Source organism: Nerophis lumbriciformis, linkage group LG38 (genome assembly GCF_033978685.3).
Source record: "Nerophis lumbriciformis linkage group LG38, RoL_Nlum_v2.1, whole genome shotgun sequence".
Taxonomy (NCBI): domain Eukaryota; kingdom Metazoa; phylum Chordata; class Actinopteri; order Syngnathiformes; family Syngnathidae; genus Nerophis; species Nerophis lumbriciformis.
In genome coordinates, this window is record NC_084585.2 from 8,146,612 (window position 1) to 8,161,934 (window position 15,323).

General features: G+C 40.5%; 1 protein-coding gene across 1 annotated transcript in view; it reads right to left on the bottom strand.

The window, feature by feature from the left end:
• Positions 1-15,323, bottom strand: part of adamts9 (ADAM metallopeptidase with thrombospondin type 1 motif, 9) — a 135,983-nt gene that overhangs the window by 64,041 nt on the left and 56,619 nt on the right. Inside the window, exons 12-14 of the mRNA XM_061932261.1 lie at positions 10,805-10,950; positions 2,418-2,599; positions 2,188-2,324 (exon numbers count right to left, since the gene is read on the bottom strand). Of these exons, the coding sequence (XP_061788245.1) occupies positions 2,188-2,324; positions 2,418-2,599; positions 10,805-10,950 (465 nt within the window). The remainder of the gene's footprint in view (positions 1-2,187; positions 2,325-2,417; positions 2,600-10,804; positions 10,951-15,323) is intronic.

A 15,323-nucleotide genomic window follows, 5' to 3' on the forward strand; every position in this document is an offset into this window, starting at 1 on the left:
AAGTATTTCACAAACTCTCTTCCAACTATTTGGTAACCGAGGTCAACGCTATTTACGACCCGCTGCCCTCTTGAAGTCCCTGTGGTCAGGAGACGGGAGGGGTTATCCATTGTCCTCCAACACCTGCCCCAGCTGGATCCAGGAAGAGCCCAAGCCCGAGAAATCCTCTTCTTGGACTTCAAAGCGACCGAAAACAATGACTGTTTTACATACTTCCCATTCCTGCTGTGACATGTGTTGGTGCGTGAACATTGAATATTGTAATAAAGAGGAGACGAAAACCTTCTTCGTCAGAGCGTGGTGCAGGACTGTACAGAGAGTGCAGTGGCCATGTCTCTCCTCAATATTGAGTCCAAATTGAATTCTGTCTCTGTTTGATTCCTTGCCTTTTGTCTTGTTTAATAGATGTCCTAAGTGTTTGAACGTGACAAAGACAGCCTGCCATTTCCTTTAACTTGGACACACACATCTATACATTTGGCCATTAAAAGCCAGTAATTTCCAGGAATTATCTCACCCTCTGAGTAGCCTCTGATTTACTAATGGTTTCTAATGTTGTAAAAATGTGTAGAATAAATATTACATTTCAACATTTCTGTCAACCAAGATTGGCTTCAGCCTGCGACACAGTCATTTTGATAGTAGGCTATTATAGCTACTATAAACACTTATGTCATGTGTTTCCTTCATTATAACACTTATATACGGCTTTTACCGTATTTTCCGCACCATAAGGCGCCCTGGGTTAAAAGCCGCGCCTTCAATGAACGGCATATTTCAAAACTTTGTCCACCTATAAGCCGCCCCGTGTTGTAAGCCGCATCTAACTGCGCTAAAGGAATGTCAAAAAAACAGTCAAATAGGTCAGTCAAACTTTAATAATATATTAAAACCAGCGTGATGTGGGCGCGCATGGAATCGTATATCAACATGGACAGAGCTGCGTGAAAAAAGCCACCCGGCCTCTTCGCGTAAACTTAAACTTACCTTAACCACTCGCTCATCTTTTCTTCATCCATCCCTTCGAGTTAGCTTTTATGATGACGCCGGCTGGAAAGGTCTCTTTTGGCAAGGTCTTCCTTTTGAATATCACCATGGGTGGAAGTTTCTGGCCATTAGCATGGCAAGCTAGAACCACAGTGAAGGATGACTTCTCATTCCCTGTGGTGCGAATATTCACCGTACGTGCTCCCGTTGTATCCACAGTGCGGTTCACAGGAATATCAGTTGCTGTGAAATAGTAATCCGTGTGCGGATGGAGAGATTGCGTCTTTTCATGAACCGGATCCCTGACGCTTAGTGGGAGCCATTTTGTGGTCTTTACAGATGTAAACACACAAAGGAAATGAAACGTACCGGTACGGTAAAATCCGCGCGCTTTTTCTTCTTCTACGCGGGCGGGTGGTTGCTTACAGTAGAAGAAGAAGCGCTTCCTGTTCTATGGGGGCGGGTGCTTACCTTGGCGGTTGCTTGCGTAGAAGAAGAAGCGCTTCCTGTTCTACCGGGAAAAAAGATGGCGGCTGTTTACCGTAGTTGCGAGATCGAAACTTTATGAAAATGAATCGTAATATTCAATCAATCAATCAATCAATGTTTATTTATACAGCCCTAAATCACAAGTGTATATAAAGCGCACCGGGTTAAAAGCCGCACTGTCAGCTTTTGAGTAAATTTGTGGTTTTTAGGTGCGGCTAATAGTGCGGAAAATACGGTAATTTTTTGCGGCTCCAGACAGATTAGTTTTTTGTATTTTTGGTCCAATATGGTTCTTTCAACGTTTTTGATTGCCAACCCCCATCCTAGTATAACTAAAGAATTTGAACCAATTTCTACTGACCACATCTGAATTAAACAAACTGCAGAAATATCTTAGTTACATAAATAACATCAAGAAAAAAAATATTTGTAACTGCCAAAAAGAAGAGGACTCAAAGGGGTACCTTGAGGAACACCTCAGTTATGTAAATCACAAGTTTTGACCCCGCCAGCAAGGTTAAAATGTCATTGCAAGAATCTGTGTGTACAGTGGTCCAAAGTCCTCTATACAACAGAAGCACTCTAGTGGTTTTAGGAAATTGCTGCAAAAATGTTTGTCTCCCAAGTTTAGAACCGAATTTGGAGGGCTGGTGCGGTGTCAGGAGTTGAATATCCCTGGTATAGGATGTTGAGAAGCGTCAAGAAACTTACCCTGCATAAGCCTTGGACGCAGATGTCGTTGGTATCGGGTCCACACGGCGTGCCGTCAGTGACCCGGTCCCTGAGCTGATAGTAGGCCGTGCTGCCTGCTACCCTGCAGAACAGTTTACACCTGTCCTTCATCAGGACTGACCACACAGACGAGAGGAAAACAAATACTGCATGTCACCCAGTCAAACATGACTATGAGGAAAACGGAACAAACGTGGTGCGGAACTCACTTCCGCTGTATTTGGGCACCCAGCGAACGTTAGGAGGTAGGCCGTTGATGTTGAAATGTCTGCCATCGAAGGAGGCACATTGCTCCTCCCGGAAGTCCTTCTTCTGCTTGGAGCACGGCTCGGAGCTACAGGAACGGAACTTCATTCGGCGACCGACGCAGTACATGCCGCCATTCCTGGGCCTGGTTGGAGACACAGACGGAATTAGTACAATCAAACTGAAGGCTTGGATTTACGATTGTGTAATATACCACGAATATTGATTGTGATCCTTGACAGATTTGATCAATGACTTTTTAATGGAGAAAAAAAACAATCCGAGACAGGATCCCTATTAAAGTCAATTGCTTCCAAATGTACAATCTGGATGAAACCACATATGTTGACACATTTTGTTCAAATGAGATACTGTATGATTTGACAGGTTTAAAACCAAATTTTACCAATGAAATGTTAATAAATCCGAGACAATGTGTGGATTATCATTAAATTTAAATGGAAACTGATGAACAACTTCCATAGCGGAGTTACTAGAGCCAGTAAATTCTAAGGAGTAACAAGGGTGTTCTCAGGAATCCCTGCTTGTCTTACTACTACTTATTAAAAACAGAAATGCATTTTGACACATTTTGTTCGAATCAGATACTGTATGATTTGACAGGTTTAAAACCAGATTTTACCAATGAAATGTAGATGAATCCAAGACAATGTGTGGATTATTATTAAACTTAAATGGAAACTGATGAACAACTTCCATAGCGGAGTTACTAGAGCGAGCAAATTCTAAGGATTAATAAGGGTATTCTCAGGACTCTCTACTTGTCTTACTACCACTTATTAAAAACAGAAATGCATTTTGACACATTTGACAGGTTTAAGACCAGATTTTACCAATGAAATGTTGATAAATCCGAGACAATGTGTGGATTATCATTAAACTTAAATGGAAACTGATGAACAACTTCCATAGCGGAGTTACTAAAGCCAGTAAAGTCTAAGGATTGATAAGGGTATTCTCAAGACTCTCTGCTTGTCTTACTACTACTTATTAAAAACAGAAATGCATTTTGACACATTTTGTTCAAATCAGATACTGTATGATTTGACAGGTTTAAAACCAGATTTTACCAATGAAATGTTGATAAATCCAAGACAATGTGTGGATTATCATTCAATTTAAATGGGAACTGATGAACAACTTCCATAGCGGAGTTACTAGAGCCAGTACATTCTGAGGAGTAATAAGGGTGTTCTCAGGAATCCCTGCTTGTCTTACTACTTATCAAAAACAGAAATGCATTTTGACACATTTGACAGGTTTAAGACCAGATTTTACCAATGAAATGTTGATAAATCTGAGACAATGTGTGGATTATCATTAAATTTAAATGGAAACTGATGAACAACTTCCATAGCGGAGTTACTAGAGCCAGTAAATTCTAAGGATTGATAAGGGTATTCTCAGGACTCTCTACTTGTCTTACTACTTATCAAAAACAGAAATGCATTTTGACACATTTGACAGGTTTAAGACCAGATTTTACCAATGAAATGTTGATAAATCCGAGACAATATGTGGATTATCATTAAACTTAAATGGAAACTGATGAACAACTTCCATAGCGGAGTTACTAAAGCCAGTAAAGTCTAAGGAGTAATAAGGGTGTTCTCAGGAATCCCTGCTTGTCTTACTATTACTAATTAAAAACAGAAATGCATTTTGACACATTTTTTTTAAATCAGATACTGTATGATTTGACAGGTTTAAAACCAGATTTTACCAATGAAATGTTGATAAATCCGAGACAATGTGTGGATTATCATTAAATTTAAATGGAAACTGATGAACAACTTCCATAGCGGAGTTACTAGAGCCAGTACATTCTAAGGAGTAATAAGGGTGTTCTCAGGAATCTCTGCTTGTCTTACTACTTATCAAAAACAGAAATGCATTTTGACACATTTGACAGGTTTAAGACCAGATTTTACCAATGAAATGTTGATAAATCCGAGACAATGTGTGGATTATCATTAAATTTAAATGGAAACTGATGAACAACTTCCATAGCGGAGTTAATAGAGCCAGTAAATTCTTAGGAGTAATAAGGGTGTTCTCAGGAATCCCTGCTTGTCTTACTACTACTTGTTAAAAACAGAAATGCATTTTGACACATTTTGTTCAAATCAGATACTGTATGATTTGACAGGTTTAAGACCAGATTTTACCAATGAAATGTTGTGAAATGTGTGGATTATTATTAAATTTAAATGGAAACTGATGAACAACTTCCATAGCGGAGTTACTAGAGCCAGTACATTCTAAGGAGTAATAAGAGTGTTCTCAGGAATCCCTGCTAGTTTTACTACTTATTAAAAACAGAAATGCATTTTGACACATTTTGTTCAAATCAGATACTATATGATTTGACAGGTTTAAGACCAGATTTTACCAATGAAATGTTGATAAATCCGAGACAATGTGTGGATTATTATTAAACTTAAATGGAAACTGATGAACAACTTCCATAGCGGAGCTACTAGAGCCAGTAAATTCTTAGGAGTAATAAGGGTGTTCTCAAGAATCCCTGCTAGGTTTACTACTACTTATTAAAAACAGAAATGCATTTTGACACATTTTGTTCAAATCAGATACTGTATGATTTGACAGGTTTAAAACCAGATTTTACCAATGTAATGTTGATAAATCCGAGACAATGTGTGGATTTTTATTAAACTTAAATGGAAACTGATGAACAACTTCCATAGCGGAGTTACTAGAGCCAGTAAATTCTTAGGAGTAATAAGGGTGTTCTCAGGAATTCCTGCTTGTCTTACTACTACTTATTAAAAACAGAAATGCATTTTGACACATTTTGTTCAAATCAGATACTGTATGATTTGACAGGTTTAAGACCAGATTTTACCAATGAAATGTTGATAAATCCGAGACAATGTGTGGATAATTATTAAACTTAAATGGAAATTGATGAACAACTTCCATAGCGGAGTTACTAGAGCCAGTACATTCTAAGGAGTAATAAGGGTGTTCTCAGGAATCCCTGCTTATCTTACTACTTATCAAAAACAGAAATGCATTTTGACACATTTGACAGGTTTAAGACCAGATTTTACCAATGAAATGTTGATAAATCCGAGACAATGTGTGGATTATCATTAAACTTAAATGGAAACTGATGAACAACTTCCATAGCGGAGTTACAAGAGACAGTACATTCTAAGGAGTAATAAGGGTGTTCTCAGGAATCTCTGCTTGTCTTACTACTTATCAAAAACAGAAATGCATTTTGACACATTTGACAGGTTTAAAACCAGATTTTACCAATGAAATGTTGATAAATGCGAGACAATGTGTGGATTATTATTAAACTTAAATGGAAACTGATGAACAACTTCCATAGCGGAGTTACTAGAGCCAGTAAATTCTAAGGATTGATAAGGGTATTCTCAAGACTCTCTGCTTGTCTTACTACTACTTATTGAAAACAGAAATGTATTTTGACACATTTTGTTCAAATCAGATACTGTATGATTTGACAGGTTTAAAACCAGATTTTACTAATGAAATGTTGATAAATCCGAGACAATGTGTGGATAATTATTAAACTTAAATGGAAACTGATGAACAACTTCCAGAACGGAGTTACTAGAGCCAGTACATTCTAAGGAGTAATAAGGGTGTTCTCAGGAATCTCTGCTTGTCTTACTAATCAAAAACAGAAATGCATTTTGACACATTTGACAGGTTTAAGACCAGATTTTACCAATGAAATGTTGATAAATCCGAGACAATGTGTGGATTATCATTAAACTTAAATGGAAACTGATGAACAACTTCCATAGCGGAGTTACTAGAGCCAGTAAATTCTAAGGATTGATAAGGGTATTCTCAAGACTCTCTGCTTGTCTTACTACTACTTATTAAAAACAGAAATGCATTTTGACATATTTTGTTCAAATCAGATACTGTATGATTTGACAGGTTCAAAACCAGATTTTACCAATGAAATGCTGATAAATCCGAGACAATGTGTGGATTATCATTAAACTTAAATGGAAACTGATGAACAACTTCCATAGCGGAGTTACAAGAGACAGTACATTCTAAGGAGTAATAAGGGTGTTCTCAGGAATCTGTGCTTGTCTTACTACTTATCAAAAACAGAAATGCATTTTGACACATTTGACAGGTTTAAGACCAGATTTTAACAATGAAATGTTGATAAATCCGAGACAATGTGTGGATTATCATTAAATTTAAATGGAAACTGATGAACAACTTCCATAGCGGAGTTACTAGAGCCAGTAAATTCTAAGGATTGATAAGGGTATTCTCAGGAATCCCTGCTTGTCTTACTATTACTAATTAAAAACAGAAATGCCTTTTGACACATTTTGTTCAAATCAGATACTGTATGATTTGACAGGTTTAAGACCAGATTTTACCAATGAAATGTTGATAAATCCGAGACAATGTGTGGATTATCATTAAACTTAAATGGAAACTGATGAACAACTTCCATAGCGGAGTTACAAGAGCCAGTAAATTCTAAGGAGTAATAAGGGTGTTCTCAGGAATCCCTGCTTGTCTTACTACTATCCATCAAAAACAGAAATGCATTTTGACACATTTGACAGGTTTAAAACCAGATTTTACCAATGAAATGTTGATAAATCCGAGACAATGTGTGGATTATCATTACATTTAAATGGAAACTGATGAACAACTTCCATAGCGGAGTTACTAGAGCCAGTAAATTCTTAGGAGTAATAAGGGTGTTCTCAGGAATCTCTGCTTGTCTTACTACTACTTATTAAAAACAGAAATGCATTTTGACACATTTTGTTCAAATCAGATACTGTATGATTTGACAGGTTTAAAACCAGATTTTACCAATGAAATGTTGATAAATCCGAGACAATGTGTGGATTATTATTAAACTTAAATGGAAACTGATGAACAACTTCCATAGTGGAGTTACTAGAGCCAGTAAATTCTAAGGAGTAATAAGGGTGTTCTCAGGAATCCCTGCTTATCTTACTACTTATCAAAAACAGAAATGCATTTTGACACATTTGACAGGTTTAAGACCAGATTTTACCAATGAAATGTTGATAAATCCGAGACAATGTGTAGATTATCATTAAACTTAAATGGAAACTGATGAACAACTTCCATAGCAGAGTTACGAGAGCCAGTAAATTCTAAGGATTGATAAGGGTATTCTCAAGACTCTCTGCTTGTCTTACTACTACTTATTAAAAACAGAAATGCATTTTGACACATTTTGTTCAAATCAGATGCTGTATGATTTGACAGGTTTAAGACCAGATTTTACCAATGAAATGTTGATAAATCCGAGACAATGTGTGGATAATTATTAAACTTAAATGGAAACTGATGAACAACTTCCATAGCGGAGTTACTAGAGCCAGTACATTCTAAGGAGTAATAAGGGTGTTCTCAGGAATCCCTGCTTGTCTTACTACTTATCAAAAACAGAAATGCATTTTGACACATTTGACAGGTTTAAGACCAGATTTTACCAATGAAATGTTGATAAATCCGAGACAATGTGTGGATTATCATTAAATTTAAATGGAAACTGATGAACAACTTCCATAGCGGAGTTACTAGAGCCAGTAAATTCTAAGGATTGATAAGGGTATTCTCAAGACTCTCTGCTTGTCTTACTACTACTTATTAAAAACAGAAATGCATTTTGACACATTTTGTTCAAATCAGATACTGTATGATTTGACAGGTTTAAGACCAGATGAAATGTTGACAATACGAGAAAATGTGTGGATTATCATTACATTTAAATGGAAACTGATGAACAACTTCCATAGCGGAGTTACTAGAGCCAGTAAAGTCTAAGGAGTAATAAAGGTGTTCTAAGGAATCCCTGCTTGTCTTACTATTACTAATTAAAAACAGAAATGCATTTTGACACATTTTGTTCAAATCAGATACTGTATGATTTGACAGGTTTAAGACCAGATTTTACCAATGAAATGTTGACAATACGAGACAATGTGTGGATTATTATTAAACTTAAATGGAAACTGATGAACAACTTCCATAGCGGAGTTACTAGAGCCAGCAAATTCTAAGGATTAATAAGAGTATTCTCAGGATTCTCTACTTGTCTTACTACCACTTATTAAAAACAGAAATGCATTTTGACACATTTGACAGGTTTAAAACCAGATTTTACCAATGAAATGTTGATAAATCCGAGACAATGTGTGGATTTTTATTAAACTTAAATGGAAACTGATGAACAACTTCCATAGCGGAGTTACTAGAGCCAGTAAATTCTTAGGAGTAATAAGGGTGTTCTGAGGAATCCCTGCTTGTCTTACTACACTACTTATTGAAAACAGAAATGCATTTTGACACATTTTGTTCAAATCAGATGCTGTATGATTTGACAGGTTTAAGACCAGATTTTACCAATGAAATGTTGATAAATCCGAGACAATGTGTGGATTATCATTAAACTTTAATGGAAACTGATTAACAACTTCCATAGCGAAGTTACTAGAGCCAGTACATTCTAAGGAGTAATAAGGGTGTTCTCAGGACTCTCTACTTGTCTTACTACCACTTATTAAAAACAGAAATGCATTTTGACACATTTTGTTCAAATCAAATGCTGTATGATTTGACAGGTTTAAGACCAGATTTTACCAATGAAATGTTGACAATACGAGACAATGTGTGGATTATTATTAAATTTAAATGGAAACTGATGAACAACTTCCTTAGCGGAGTTACTAGAGCCAGTAAATTCTAAGGATTGATAAGGGTATTCTCAAGACTCTCTGCTTGTCTTACTACTACTTATTAAAAACAGAAATGCATTTTGACACATTTTGTTCAAATCAGATACTGTATGATTTGACAGGTTTAAGACCAGATTTTACCAATGAAATGTTGATAAATCCGAGACAATGTGTGGATAATTATTAAACTTAAATGGGAACTGATGAACAACTTCCATAGCGGAGTTACTAGAGCCAGTACATTCTAAGGAGTAATAAGGGTGTTCTCAGGAATCCCTGCTTGTCTTACTACTTATCAAAAACAGAAATGCATTTTGACACATTTGACAGGTAAAAAACCAGATTTTACCAATGAAATGTTGATAAATCCGAGACAATGTGTGGATTATTATTAAACTTAAATGGAAACTGATGAACAACTTCCATAGCGGAGTTACTAGAGTCAGTACATTCTAAGGAGTAATAAGGGTGTTTTCAGGAATCCCTGCTTGTCTTACTACTACTTATTAAAAACAGAAATGCATTTTTACACATTTGACAGGTTTAAGACCAGATTTTACCAAGGAAATGTTAATAAATCCGAGACAATGTGTGGATTATCATTAAACTTAAATGGAAACTGATGAACAAATTACATAGCGGAGTTACTAAAGCCAGTAAAGTCTAAGGAGTAATAAGGGTGTTCTCAGGAATCCCTGCTTGTCTTACTACTACTTATTAAAAACAGAAATGCATTTTGACACATTTTGTTCAAATCAGATACTGTATGATTTGACAGGTTTAAAACCAGATTTTACCAATGAAATGTTGATAAATCCGAGACAATGTGTGGATTATCATTAAATTTAAATGGAAACTGATTAACAACTTCCATAGCGAAGTTACTAGAGCCAGTACATTCTAAGGAGTAATCAGGGTGTTCTCAGGAATCCCTGCTTGTCTTACTACTTATCAAAAACAGAAATGCATTTTGACACATTTGACAGGTTTAAGACCGGATTTTACCAATGAAATGTTGATAAATCCGAGACAATGTGTGGATTATTATTAAATTTAAATGGAAACTGATGAACAACTTCCATAGCGGAGTTACTAGATAGAGCCAGTACATTCTAAGGAGTAATAAGGGTGTTCTCAAGAATCTCTGCTTGTCTTACTACTTATCAAAAACAGAAATGCATTTTGACACATTTGACAGGTTTAAGACCAGATTTTACCAATGAAATGTTGATAAATCCGAGACAATGTGTGGATTATCATTAAATTTAAATGGAAACTGATGAACAACTTCCATAGCGGAGTTACTAGAGCCAGTAAATTCTAAGGAGTAATAAGGGTGTTCTTAGGAATCCCTGCTTGTCTTACTACTACTTATTAAAAACAGAAATGCACTTGATGTGATTAGTGTATTTACCGGGAAACAATCTTTTGAAATAGGCCACCAGAGAAAGCATTGGTGAACATTAGCTATGGAAAGAATTCCCTTAAGGAGGATTGATGTACGGAACATTGACTTTGGCATTTAAAATGGAGACATGGTTCAGCAGGCATGCGTGACTGCAAAGACGAGTGCTCACACGGGTCGGTTGCATTCGCGCACTGCCATCTTGATGCCCCCGCCGCACGTCCGAGAACAGGTGCCGAAAGGACTCCAAACTCCCCATGCCCCCTCCACAGGTGTGGCGTCGTGCTCTTTGGCTATGCACAGGCCGTGTTTGCAGTGCTGCATTTGGAGAAGAAGGAAAAAAACAAGATATTTGGCACCAGGAAGCAGAAGAATAACAAAAGAGGGAAGGAAGAAAAGTTGAAGGAGCGAGACGACAAGACAGCTCATGAAATTATAACGGGAAATGGCTACACATCTATCTGCTGTGTCGGCCTTTGATGCTAATCTGGGAGAAATTACACGGTGAAATATTTCATCCGTCTGAGTAGAAGACAAGGATTGTCAAACGCATATTCAATGAATCGCTCAGCTCATTACAGCCGGATAATCACACACAATTAGACAAACATGGCTCAAGTATTTTGTCTGATCAGCACAAAGAAGCCTGAGCATGTTTGTGCTGGCAGCCTCATACCGTGGTACCTTGGTTTATGCCAGTTGTTTTTTCCAAAAGGTCGAACGAATATGTCCGAAAATCCAAAAATCTTAACATAAAACACATATCATATAAACAATTGGACATGCAGAAAACAATGTGGTACCTCATCTTACGAGCTCAATTGGTTCTATGACTGCCAATTTTCGCATTAAGTTAAAGATTTTAGTCTTAACTATCTCTGTGTTGCATGGTGGATCCCCTCAGTATATCGTTGATCTGTTTGGCCCCAACACTTCAGGCTCAACGAAAGATCCTCAAAATGTATTTTAACACCTGGGGAGACCTAGCATTACAGGCTGTAGCCCCCAGACACTGGAAATACTTTCACAAACCAGTCCCTCTGTAAACCTGACTGTGTTCAAAGTTTCAATCATCCATCCATCTATTTTCTACCGCTTATTCCCTTCGGGGTCGCGGGGGGCGCTGGTGCCTATCTCAGCTACAATCGGGCGGAAGGCGGGGTACACCCTGGACAAGTCGCCACCTCATCGCAGGGCCAACACAGATAGACAGACAACATTCACACTACACATTCACACACTAGGAACCATTTAGTGTTGCCAATCAACCTATCCCCGGGTATATGTCTTTGGAGGTGGGAGGAAGCCGAAGTACCCGGAGGGAACCCAAGCAGTCACGGGGAGAACATGCAAACTCCACACAGAAAGATCCCGAGCCCGGGATTGAACCCAGGACTACTCAGGACCTTCGATTGTGAGGCAGACGCACTAACCCCTCTTCCACCGTGCTTCCCCAATCAAAGTTTATTTATATAGCCCTAAATCACAAGTGTCTCGAAGGGCTGCACAAACCACAACGACATTCTCGGCTCAGATCCCACATCAGGGCAAGAAAAAACTCAACCCAATGGAATACAATGAGAAATCTTGGAGGGGACCGCAGATGTGGGGGACCCCGAACCCCCCGGGCGACCGGTGCAATAGAGGTCAAGTGCCATCCATCCATCCATCCATCTTCTTCCGCTTATCCGAGGTCGGGTCGCGGGGGCAGCAGCCTAAGCAGGGAAGCCCAGACTTCCCTCTCCCCAGCCACTTCGTCCAGCTCCTCCCGGAGGATCCCGAGGCGTTCCCAGGCCAGCCGGGAGAGATAGTCTTCCCAACGTGTCCTGGGTCTTCCCCGCGGCCTCCTACCGGTCGGACGTGCCCTAAACACCTCCCTAGGGAGGCGTTCGGGTGGCATCCTGACCAGATGCCCGAACCACCTCATCTGGCTCCTCTCGATGTGGAGGAGCAGCGGCTTTACTTTGAGCTCCCCCCGGATGGCAGAGCTTCTCACCCTATCTCTAAGGGAGAGCCCCGCCACCCGGCGGAGGAAACTCATTTCGGCCGCCTGTACCCGTGATCTTGTCCTTTCGGTCATAACCCAAAGCTCATGACCATAGGTGAGGATGGGAACGTAGATCGACCGGTAAATTGAGAGCTTTGCCTTCCGGCTCAGCTCCTTCTTCACCACAACGGATCGATACAGCGTCCGCATTACTGAAGATGCCGCACCGATCCGCCTGTCGATCTCACGATCCGCTCTTCCCCCACTCGTGAACAAGACTCCGAGGTACTTGAACTCCTCCACTTGGGGCAGGGTCTCCTCCCCAACCCGAAGATGGCATTCCACCCTTTTCCGGGCGAGAACCATGGACTCGGACTTGGAGGTGCTGATTCTCATCCCAGTCGCTTCACACTCGGCTGCGAACCGATCCAGTGAGAGCTGAAGATCCTGGCCAGATGAAGCCATCAGGACCACATCATCTGCAAAAAGCAGAGACCTAATCCTGCAGCCACCAAACCAGATCCCCTCAACGCCTTGACTGCGCCTAGAAATTCTGTCCATAAAAGTTATGAACAGAATCGGTGACAAAGGGCAGCCTTGGCGGAGTCCAACCCTCACTGGAAACGTGTCCGACTTACTTAGAGGTCAAGTGGATCTAGTTAATAGTGTGTTGACTCTTTTAAAAATCATTTAAAGAGTTTACTTTTCAGAAAAACTTTTACTTAATTGACTTTTTAACCTTTTTTTTTTAAATCCTTTTTATGATGTTGCCCCTGTTTTAATTTAATTGTTGTTTTAATTCCTTTAAGTTTTGTACAGCACTTCATGATTTAATAAAACACACTTAGTTACTTACATTTCCTTGGGGATCGGACTAATGCGAGGTCTCCTTCCAGTTGCTTCTCCGTCATGTAACAAAAGGAACTATGTTTATGTTACACGCGGTTGTCTTTTGAGTGATGGACCGGAGTTGAAACTGGTAAGTATGTCTGCATAAAGGCTAATGCTCAATCGTCCAGTTTGTAGAGTCAGTAGAAACTAAAACTGACGGCGCTGCGGTTGAGTCTGCTACACAGCAGGACATGTTTTCAATGGTTTGTTTTTCTCCCGTTCTCAGTTTCGGTGGTTAAAGGGGAAGGATTGTGTCGATCTCTGGCTGAGGGCTATGCACCATTACTACCAGCTGCGGAAGATGCTCGTAACTCAAATTATGCTTGTATCTCAAAATGAGTCCTGGTCCTGGGCATGACGTTTAAGTGCATCCGGCAGTGGAGGCTCCTCTATGGGGTCTTGGGGCACTAGGAGGTTAACCCCATTACTACTGTTAACCCAGGTGGCCCTCGGCAAAGACCTAGTACCTGACTGCCCCCTAGCCAGGGATACGGTGAAGACCTCAACGGCGGAGCAAGCGGAAGACGGTAGATGTAAGAACTACCACAACGGCTGCGATGGCGGAAGAAGGCACCCCCACATCCATGTGGGCCCATCCATCCATCCATCTTCTTCCGCTTATCCGAGGTCGGGTCGCGGGGGCAGCAGCTTAAGCAGGGAAGCCCAGACTTTCCTCTCCCCAGCCACTTCGTCCAGCTCCTCCCGGAGGATCCCGAGGCGTTCCCAGGCCAGCCGGGAGAGATAGTCTTCCCAGCGTGTCCTGGGTCTTCCCCGTGGCCTCCTACCGGTCGGACGTGCCCGAAACACCTTCCTAGGGAGGCGTTCGGGTGGCATCCTGACCAGATGCCCGAACCACCTCATCTGGCTCCTCTCGATGTGGAGGAGCAGCGGCTTTACTTTGAGCTCCTCCCGGATGACAGAGCTTCTCACCCTATCTCTAAGGGAGAGCCCCGCCACCCGGCGGAGGAAACTCATTTCGGCCGCTTGTACCCGTGATCTTGTCCTTTCGGTCATAACCCAAAGCTCATGACCATAGGTGAGGATGGGAACGTAGATCGACCGGTAAATTGAGAGCTTTGCCTTCCGGCTCAGCTCCTTCTTCACCACAACGGATCGATACAGCGTCCGCATTACTGAAGATGCCGCACCGATCCGCCTGTCGATCTCACGATCCACTCTTCCCCCACTCGTGAACAAGACTCCAAGGTACTTGAACTCCTCCACTTGGGGCAAGATCTCCTCCCCAACCCGGAGATGGCACTCCACCCTTTCCGGGAGAGAACCATGGACTCGGACTTGGAGGTGCTGATTCTCATGCTGATTTCCATGTGGGCCCAGTTATGGGAAAATAACCCAAGACCTCAAAGGTGGAACAGGCGGAGGATGATTGCTAACCCTATGGAGCGTCACAACGGCTGGGATGGCGGATGAAGGCTGCAGCAGAAAAAAGGGTCCCCAGTCATCTTGGACTCCATGCCACTGGACCCTGATCTGGATCTGTCAAGGATCGTGTTGTGACTGTCTGTGCACCAGTTAAACAAAGTCACGCACAGGCACCCTCCATAAAGGGATACCCCCCTACCAGGAGGATCGTCAGACTAGCTTCGAGTGACCGCCGATGATCTCAAAATATTTGTATGTTGAGGTACCACTGTACTGTAAATGCCTAATAAAATTGATAAATGAACATTTAAAATCACTTTTACCTTAATTGAAGACTTCTGTTGGCGGTCACAACTTTTTTTGGCCCCATAGTGGATTATTTTTGCAGTTGTACTCCATAGAAATAACTCATGGTATTCTTTGTTTGTTC